Genomic DNA, 10,687 nt, shown 5'->3' on the forward strand with positions numbered 1-10,687 from the left:
TCGCGAAAAATGGGTCCCGCGAACAATTTCGGTAAAATGTAAACAGATTGAAATTTATATTGAGATTCCACCGCGTCGAGAAAATTACAACCCGCGAATTATTCCAAAACTTCAGCTTTGACCTAAATCGCGAAATATTGAGCCCACGAAAAATAGTCGTTTACAGTATATAGTTTTTTTTTTAATTGTTTGTTCAATTCAGTTTTATTCTCAGGTACCAAAATTATAAAATTCTGTTATTTATTCCTACACAACAAGAAAGGAAAATCTACATTAACATACAAAACGTCGTGTTTATACGACTCAACATCCCTTCGTTTACCAGAGTCACATATATTGTACCTGAATCGAAATGTTTTCGGAAGTGAAGTAGGCTGCCTAAAATACCCGTGATTGGTACAACTTTGTATCGCAGTATTAGATGTTGAATCGTGGTTTTGCCTTTGAACTAAGGAATTAATTACAGTGAATACAATCATGAAATGGGCACCTCGTCGCCATACATATCATGACATGTGTTTTACGGAATACGTTTCACAATATATATATGATGACGAGACGACTGAGCTTAAGGGAATATAATTTTCAAAATGTCACGAAAGTCACGGGAAGAGTCCTTCCAGTCTATATTTTATAGGAACACTAAGCGACAATCGCAATGCTTGTTTTTCTAACTAGCATATTGTTTGCTCTCAGCACCATGATGCGGGCGACGAATCATGCGAAAAGGAGTGGCTGAAATTGTTCACTCTAACCTATGAGCACCTTATTACTGAGATCGAATCTGACCTGAAACAGTGCTTACCCATGTGAACATTTTCTTATATTGGATAAACTGGCATAGCCTGGATGTTGACGTTTGCTCTTGACAAAATGCAAGTCAATTTAATTTGCAAATAAGCATCACCCTCGCTAATTGATGATTTTTGTTAAATAGAACAAAGTGGTATTTCATGCTCTACTCAATTCGGAAGCTACCTAATTGGACACTTTCTGAGAGTTTGTGTGCAATCGTCATAGTTCCACCACTCGTTCCAGTAAAAAAAGGTGATAGTAAAAGCACATAAAAAACGCGATAATAAACTTCTATATATTTGAGAAGTTATATATGCGTGAGGAACACATATAGTTATTTAAATTAGCTTCAAAATAATAAAAAAAACATTATTTATATCTTTTCAAAATCACCTATAACGTGTCTATAGAGGATAAAAGCGCAGAAAAATATTTGCCGAACATCTTTCAGATAATATAAAGGCGCATTTACTTATATATCTTGGAGGTGAGAATCTTCTATTTATGCTGCCAAATCTTCAGACAGGAATTAAGTATATTTTTATTATCATCGATAAATTTGACTTTACGAAGTTCACATAACCGCCTGAGACCGACACGGAAGGACGATACTCGAAAATACGCCAGCTGTTGTGTCTTCGGCAACGTGCTTTTGTTAGCTGTTTTGCAGTGTAAAATAGTGGGTTGCAGGGCATGCCAAAAAACACTGTGGTCACATGATATATCGGAAGGCAAATACACGAAATGTGCAGAAATAAGGAGATGACACGCAATTTTTTTCTAAATAATCCCTTGCACAACGCTTTACTGCAAAAAGAAATGCATAGAAATGCATAACATGATATTCCTAATTAAACATAGATTCCGCGCAGGGCAAACAAAGATTTTTTAGAATCCTAATATAAATCACTTTTGGGCATCAGCTTGCCTCAGCTCGAAACGTCGCGGGATACTACCTCGGGAGGCAAATGTTATCTTAGGTTTTACGTGCACTTGTTTTGAGACCTTACTTCATGACTCTGTTCTTTATCAGTCATGTGCTCCAACATTTCATTAGGCTGCCGTATATCATCGCGAGACTACTATAAATACTACACAACTTTACTCATTGGACGTCTGGTGCTGGTGTTGCGAACGTCGCACTTCACCAGAAAGCTGAAGTATTTAACATGGTTTGCACGTGACGTAATCGCACTAGATACTGGTTGTCATTGCGAGTTGTTCTTGCTGAGAAAATCAAATCCGGTTTGGCAAAATGCACGCTGCAAAAGTTTCGCGCTCAGTGCAAGCTATGTATTTGAGAGGCACACATTTTTCTTGTTGGTACATCGTCGTTAGGCACGGCGCGAGTATCTGGCACGACGAAAACGTGCTTTCTGGCAAAAGTGTTTTTACAAATAAAAGTTGTACCAACTACCCATCTGTCACTATCGTTTCCAGGCCACGCTTTCTAGTCTGCGCCGAAAATGTGGGGCAGAGGAATCTTTACGACACAGTATGCTTTAAAACTACCCCCCTCCCCACTCCCTTTTTTTTTAGTTGCTCCTCAAGATACTTTTTATTCCTCAGGGATTGCCTGCTCCGTATTGAGTGGTGTTCACTCGACAATTATATTTGTGTCACTTGTTAACAGTAATTCTTCCTTGCTTTAACTTTGCACCAAACTGTGAAGGTTAAACAAAATACGGGGCGGTCGAAACTTGGAGAACTTGAGAGCGACACTCCTGTGAGACTTAGAGCGGCTGCCAACGTTCGGCTATCCCCGTGAGGCCACTAGGATCTTTCTTTTCAGGTATCCCTCCCGTACACACTAATAGTTCCATGTAACGTCGGACTAATACGTCACATTTAGACCCTTTAACACTTCTATTCTCGGGACAACTTTCTGAGGCAGTTCAGCAATAACGAAAACATGTTTGGGAGCCTCAATGGTGTGCATACATGTAAAATGGGTCGTGCAGCCTCTTTTTTTTTTTTTACCTTAAGTTCAATAAATACCGCTAAGTTGTAATCCTTGACGTTGATAACTTGCAAAAGCATCCATTAGTTTGCCCCTCCGCGAAATGGCAGACAGTCGAAAGAAAGAAATGAAACAGCTTTCCCCTCCTCAACTCACAAATAGAACTATCAGCCACGTGATCTGATCCTAATATATACACCGTCAGTGTTTATCATAGTCATACGCAGGGTTGGCAAAGCATAGAGCATGGGCTGATCTTCAGATATAGCTTTAGTTGGGCTATAATGCCCGAGCCCCACTAAAGCGACAAACAGAAACAAACGACAGCGGCTAGCCTTAAACCAGAGTATTTCGCGATTTGACAGGCTTTGTAGAGTAAAGAAGGCTATGCTCAAACACGAGTATCATGCACACGATGGTACCATTTGCAGGCTTGTAAACACTCGTGCTAACTTCGCGAGCACCGAACAACTCAAAGCCGTATAAAGGTACCATCGCGAACATGCTGCATGTGTCTGAGGCTTGTCGCTTTCGTTTGTTTCTGTTTCTAGCTCTAGTGGGACTCGGGCCCATCATAATCTTTGAGTTGAACACGAGCGTTACCCGAATGTTTGGCGATACTGGTTGTCATGAACCAGAGCATTTGACTCGGGATCATGACAATCGGGTACATCATGGTGTCACGTGACTCTCAGTGTGAAGTTGTAATGTCATGTGACGTCACGGTATCAACAACGTTAATAGATCTAGCGACGTCCTCAATTCGAATCGACTTAACGCGGTGAGTCACGTGACGTCACGGGGTCACGTGATGTGACATTACTTGACAGCATGTCTTGACATCATGACGTCACGTGACATTGTGACACATGGCTAATCATAGTGCCAATAAGAAAGCGCCGCAAAAAACCAGGATTTATTATACATTGCAATTCTGTATATGACGATTTGATCAATACGTAGAGGAATACACGTGCCAATAATAATAAATTTGTAATACTAACAAAAAAAAATACCGTGAACCGTTTTGAACCGGTTACCGTTATATTTTTTTCCGGTTCAGTTCCGGTTCAGTTCCAAGATGGCGGCGAAGATTTCGGTTCGGTTCAGTTCCGGTTCGGCTAAAAATAACGGTTCTGTTCCGGTTTTCGGTTCGGTTCGGTTCCGGTTCGACACCCTGCTCGCCGCTATAGTGTCTCGCCAGCGTCTCACAACAAGTGCGACGCTAGAACGCGGCAACGCCAAGACGATGGTGCCTATCGCTTTGCTGCGTCTCCGGTCGAATTTCAGTGTGTTTTCCGCTTGGGGTGATGCCACGCGCAGACCTTCGCCTTCTAGCTGGTATTGGCCGAGGCCGAACCCTCCCATCGCTTCTCACCTGGTCGTAGTGAATGACGTTTTTCATCGATGTTCCGGCAGGGACATGGCAGAGGTAGACGGACAGCCGAGACTGCTCTCGAGACCGGTGGAAACAAGTAAAAGAACGAATCCTATACATGTATAACCCTGCATTTATTGTCAGGGCATAGCGTTAGCATGATACCGTTACTGTTACTGACATGTCCTAACAGGGGCAAGAACGCACATAATAGCCACAAATAAAAATAAGTTCCTGATCGCAAAAAGCGTAAAATACCTTTCGCTATACACGAACACATCGTTTACAAATAAGCCCGCGCTTTTCCACACCAGGTGGGGGCACTGCGCGTGCCCAGAAACCAGATTCGAGTGAGAGGAAGAGTCTACGCACACGCAGTGCCGACAGTAGCGCCACCCGAGTGGCGTGACGGCATAAGGTAGATTTCGCTTATACATTGTTTCCCTCTGACGTCAGAATGCAGCCCACGCTACGAGCCAATGGGACCTATTAAAAGCCAAATGCCCATAGTGTCCTTCATCTTTTTCATACCTCTTTTATCATCTGCTAGAATACCAAACGCAGTGAATGCGCGGTGGCGTTCGCTGTTAGTATCCGTGTTTATACTTATAGTACGTGCTCCAGCCTACACCAAATGGCCACAAAACAGACATGCTTGTGAACAGACATGTCCACTAGCTTCTACAACCTCATAATAACTGCCAAAATCTGAGTAGTGATTATGCTAAGTAGCTATCTGCATTCTATGCACCTACATATTATGTATGCTAAGAAACTTCTTATCGCCCTTGTTGCTTTCTCTCAAACAGTTTATTAGAAGTTGAAAAAAAAAAAAAAGATATCGTATAGTTTGACGCTTTCCGAAACGAAAAACGGCACCTGGTTGATATAGCGGCTCCCCAGGTTGCCGAAGCTGTCGCCGAAGTACGAGCACACTCCTCTCATCGCTCTCAAGGCGCACAGCCTTCGGACGCGGGCCACGATGGGAAATCTTCGGGGTAGAACCTCGTACATGCCGCCGGCGTACGCGCCTTTCTGCGTTCAGCAAACAGACACGCTAGATGGGTTGCGGACAAAACAAAATTCGATAAGCACGCACACACACACAAAAGAATGAAGCAACACCACTCTTACCAGAAAACCTTCGACGTACGGAGCGACGAGAACCAGAGACATCACCTTGATGTGAGCGAGGTTGTTAAAGGGTGCCAGTCCCGCAAACACTCTCACCTGCGTCGTTGTTGACAGATATCGAGGCTTCAGGCATACGAGGTGGCTCAGATAAAACTGTATACGGGCTTTTTACATTCGCCTAAGTAAAAGGAGAACATTTAGGGAGAGGAGGAAATGAAAGCACCGAGCTCTGATTGAAACGCTTAGTGGGTAAAACGCAAAGGCTAGTTGCCTTTGCGTTTTACAGGCTATTTACAGGTTGCAGGCTATCTCCCTTCGATTAGAGCGGACAAGAGTATCCTCTGCTTTTCGCGCAGTGTCTCGCGTTCGGACGCGCTCGAACAGTGAGTAGAGGCCCAAAGGACGGCTAGCTTTCCGCCTACCCACTAATCATCCCGACCAAAGCACGGTGAATACCGGATAGGAGACGAAGCCTTTCCCCCCAAACGTCACCACCAGTTGATTCACGTAGCGCCGCCTGGCTGGCTTCAGGATCGCCGTCGGCGAGTCTTGCAGCGTCTCACAGTGAGCGCGACGCTAACACGCGGCGACGCCAAGGCGGACGCGTCTGCCACTTTGCGGCGTCTGTCGTCGAGCTTTAGCGTAATTGACGCTTGGGGCGGGTCGGGGATCCACTAGCGATGACGTCACACGTGACGTCATCGCTCAATTGAGTTTCTAACGTATTCTTATATAATACATGCGAAATGCATATTATAATGTATTCTTATATAATACGTTAGAAACTCATTTGAAACCTGTTGATAATTTTTGTGAGGAATGCATGCGCATCTTCAAGGTGGTATGGGCCTTCTCCGCTCAAGCTTTGAACAAACTATGACGCCCTCATGCCTCGCACTGCTTATAACACCTTCGCTGAGGATTTTTTTTTTTCTTTTTCTGTAGTGTTGAAGAACGGAGAAACCCCTTTTGACGTCCGAAATCGGCTAGGTTCAAGGCCCCAAGACAATCTAAAGTAGCAGGTGCATGCCACTAACGCTAGGGTACGCGTCTCTTTACTCTGGGCGGTGACGTCACAACATCTGGCGTCTCGCACTTTTTTTTTTTTTCTTGTTTTACTTTGAAACGCATGAAAAAATGTCTCTTGACTCGCACTCTTGCGTCTTAGCTTTGACTCTCTGCTTTGACGAACTTAGAATTTCGGTTGTTTCTTTATATTTTCCTCGTGATCGCGTTCCGCATTAGAGCTGTCACACTTCTACATGTGTGACACTTTGAGACGCTCACGTTCGTACTACCCAAAACAAGTCCTAACGAGCCCCAACGCGGGAGGTTCATTGGCCCGGTGCTCCGACCGTCCCTGCCTCCTCTCGTCTCCTCTTCTCACTCAGTTTTGCGCCGCATACGGGTCGGGGAAAACGGAAAAAGCGTTTTCTGGGAGATAACTTTGGAGTATGAAACACTGTAATGACTCTCTTTTTAATGAAAGTATAGTAATTAGAACCGAATATTTGCAAAAGAAAGTCAGTGATGTACCTATTTCACAGGCACACCGCTGACAAAGGCGACGTAGCTCAGATGTTCAATCGCCACACAGCGCTTCAGTCGTCTTGATAAGCGAAGTGCAAGTTCGTAGTCATTCCCTTGACAGCAGCACTAACCGAGCATTGTAGAGCTTACTGATCATTTCAAAGCAAATAAAACGCTCAAAGTTTGCTCGAGTAACTTCTCTTAGAAATCGCGGTATAACGGCACTTGTATTCTTTGAAGAAGGATCTATAACATCGCCCACATTAGACACGCCACTTTGCTCAACTCGAGAAGGAATCTTCTAGAATTACGAGAGAAGCAGCTGACGGGTTGCTAAGAAGCTTATCATTTTTATGGCCCTGAAGAATATGCCTCTTGTCGAAATATCGACTTTTTTTTTAAAGTTTCCAGGAAAATCTTTTGCTAGTTTTCCCTACCAGTCTTTGATACCTTCTTGTCTTGTGCAGTTTCTGCAACATTTTAGAGCTGGTGTTCCACTAACGCATGGATGTCTATTTATTATATTTAAATACCCTCAGGGTCTAAGCAATACCTTGGGCAGAAATATTTTTGTAGGGGGGGATAGGGAGGAAAGGGGGGGGGGGGGGGGGGGGGCGTTTACGGCAATGCGTACAGGGGATTTGTTTTTACAAGTTCAAATTTCCGTCACTTTAGAAGTACTTTCCGCCTGATGCAATACACTTGTCGAGGCGTTCCTTCCCACGCTCAGAAAAACCTTTAAAACTCGTCAGTGGCTTTCATGCCCTCTCCCGTACTTTGTTTCACTTTTTCCACACCGGCAAACCGTTTTCCTTTGAGAACTTTTTCATCGTGGTCAGGCGAATATGGGGGTGGGGGGGGGGGGGGGGGGGGGGGGGGGGGGAAGAGGGGGAAGGGGGGAGGGGGGTTGGGGATTCAGGCTGTTTTTGTTCAAGAACAGCTGGAAACTTGGCGCCATTGGGTCAGGCTCGTTGTCATGGTGGATAGACTAGTCTCCTGTTTGCCACAATCCCCGTTATCAGTTCAGCAGTTCTCGACCAAAATCGGCATTAACTCCGTACCTCATTGCGTGTCTTTTTTTTTCTTTCTGTTTTACTTTTTTTTTTCTTTTTTTTTTCCTCTAATGAAAAAATAAAAGTTTTCGAAGGAAAATGGTTTTTCGACGTGGAAGATGGGTACACAAAAAACAGTAGGAGCAGTGAAAGACATCAAAATAGACGAGTATAAAGCCTCTGTCACACCGAAGCAACAGATGGACAACTCTATCCGGCAACACGAGGAAAACGTGTTTCCGGCGACCCTGTCACATCGTGGCAACAACAACAGTCAGGCAACATGTTGCTGCCGCCCGGCAAACGTGTTGACCAATTTGTTATCCGATCACCCTGTCACACCGTGCTGACGGCGGGGCCAACATGGAGAACACTCTGCAGTCTTGATTGTCTACCTTCGTTCGTGTACGGCGCGGCGTCGCTGAATATGTGACTTGACACGGGGAGTATTTTTCACCCATCAGTTCATCACAATTTTCTTGATTCGCTGAAAAAGCGGATAGCCCTAACGAAGGAAAGTGAGATTGCTGATATATATCTAGGGTTTACGCCACCATATGAAGTGTTTCTGTCCGGTTCTTTCTTTTATGCAATATCTAAATTAAGTTAGAGCCGGCAGTACCCTAAAGTGTCTTCAGTAGCGTGGTCCTCAGCTGAACTGAGTGCTGAAAAACTGCGACACCGACACGATCGGCCTTCATAACAATCGGTGGATGAAGTATTTTTCAACGCTGTTTATTTGCCTACCGCCTGCTATGCAATCGCTTCGTTCCCCAAAACCTCCTGGGTATTTTCGAAACAAATCATGTGCTTGGTAGCGGCTGTTTCCAAGTTCCAGGCATCAACACTCATGATCAGAGTGGTCGTGTCAATGCTTCGATTTTTTTAATCTTTGCTTTCCTGGATTATATTTATTATATCAGGGGGAAAGTAGGCATGCAATTTTATTTCACTAACTGTAATGTGAACTGGTATCTCGGCAGTTTTAATTTCAACACCATTGTGAACATTCACGACCGTAGCTGTGACCCTTTCAAGAATTGCTTTCCGTAATTACGCAGTGAAAATATTCATCAAATTATTTTACCTGCACGCCAACCTTAATTATAGTTAAATAACGTTTTCCAGTCGTCTATTTAAATAATCTCGTAAAAAGGCGGTGATAGGAAACTAGCTTTGCCATCGAAGCTATCTGTGCTGTCGTGAGCCCGGCCCGAAATTCGCTGAGCCAACGATTGGGACAACACACAATGTCCAGCACAGGTTTCTGCTGTTTTTGTTGCGGAAAGATGTCATACCGCACCGAGGCAACAATTTCGTTGTCTTTCATGTTGTGGTGTTGCTGCCGCGATGTGACAGGGTTGTCAGAGAACACGGGGAGTGAGCAACAAGTTTCCCCACTGTTGGACAACATATTGTATCGCTGTTGCAGCCGTGTTGTCTCAGTGTGATAGGGTCTTAAAGGCTATTTTGATCACTGGAATAGACGTCTCGACAAGTGTATTGCACCAGGCGGAGAGTACTTTGAAGGTGACTAAAACTTCAAAGTGTAAACATAATACACAATTTTGCGAAAATAAAATTCAATTTCATGTGGGTCTCCCCTCGTATATATGCCACATAGGGTGAGCTACATTGCCGGGTAGAAAGGGGGGGATCTGAAGCCCCCTGAGCGACCCGCCCTTTTCACTAAGCTCCTGGTCCAAAGCTCAGCTCATCCACGACGCAGACATAAAATCAAATGCCCCACCTTGTCGTTGTACTCTGGTCTCTCAGAAAGCATGGTGAAGAACATCAGGGTTCCCTGAGACATGCCCACGTAGAGCAGATTTTTTCTCCCGGTGCGTCGCAAGATATAGTCCACCTGGGCCGGCGCGTCGTACACGCCAAACTCGTGATAGCTGGAAATCACAAAAAAAGAGGGATTCCTAAAAGACATGAAAACGCCAACACAATACGGTGCCTTGAATTCTCCTCCGACTGGTGTGTTTAACGCCCTAAAGAAGAACAAGTGGTACTGAGGTTCCTCCGCTGTAGTGGCGCTGTTGTCGTCGGCGGTGCTCATGTGCAGATGTTTCAACAAACGCGAATCTGACTTCTGCGCACGCATTTGCCCACACCTGCGCGTTGTCTCATTCGTGCTCATTCGTGCTTATTACGTGCGTACGTACGTACGAAGAATAGCATGTTAGCCTTTAGCGCCCGAGCATCGAATGGGCGCTATAGGACAAACGGTGATAAAATACCTCATGAGAACCGCCCAGAGAATGCGGCAGATTGCCACCATCCTGGCGGTAGATGGATGAAGCAAAATCATAGGTGGAGAACGGGCGCCACTGTTGCTGGAGTCTCGGCGTCCAGTACCCGCGGCTGCTAGATATTCACTCGATCGGCCGTCTGCAGTGCATGCTACAGCAGAACACACTTTTGTCGGATCTACTTCCGCCGCTGTATACCACCACCAGGATTGCGGCGAGCGGCAACGTGCTACGGTTGGGACGTCAAAAGCGGAACTTAAGGGGACGAAAGAAAGACGCGGTAAACAGACCAATCGGAGACGCCTTCCTGCAGCACCGCAACCGGAGAAAATAGAGGAACTGCACTTACGAAAAGTCCCAGAACCCTCTGGATTTGGGATCGAGGTATTTGTGCCTCTTGCCGTACGTGTTCCCGCGGATGTTGCCCAGCCACACGTCGTAATTGTTGTCCGCCAGCACGAAGCCTGCGATTTAGAATGTAAAGCTACATCGTCAATGCACTAGAATCGGCAACTTCTAGGCTCTGGCAAATAACTTGCCCCAAGTGGTCAACAAAAGAGGCTAAAAAAAAGCTGAATAC

General features: G+C 45.1%; 1 protein-coding gene across 1 annotated transcript in view; it reads right to left on the reverse strand.

Moving 5' to 3' along the window:
* The window catches only part of LOC8029929 (gastric triacylglycerol lipase), a 45,719-nt gene that overhangs the window by 5,967 nt on the left and 29,065 nt on the right, over positions 1-10,687 (reverse strand). The window contains exons 3-7 of the mRNA XM_042293657.1: positions 10,457-10,571; positions 9,600-9,750; positions 5,268-5,363; positions 5,013-5,168; positions 4,134-4,205 (exon numbers count right to left, since the gene is read on the reverse strand). Of these exons, the coding sequence (XP_042149591.1) occupies positions 4,134-4,205; positions 5,013-5,168; positions 5,268-5,363; positions 9,600-9,750; positions 10,457-10,571 (590 nt within the window). The remainder of the gene's footprint in view (positions 1-4,133; positions 4,206-5,012; positions 5,169-5,267; positions 5,364-9,599; positions 9,751-10,456; positions 10,572-10,687) is intronic.

Source organism: Ixodes scapularis, unplaced genomic scaffold, assembly GCF_016920785.2.
Source record: "Ixodes scapularis isolate PalLabHiFi unplaced genomic scaffold, ASM1692078v2 PGA_scaffold4__175_contigs__length_147842914, whole genome shotgun sequence".
NCBI classification, from domain to species: Eukaryota; Metazoa; Arthropoda; class Arachnida; order Ixodida; family Ixodidae; genus Ixodes; species Ixodes scapularis.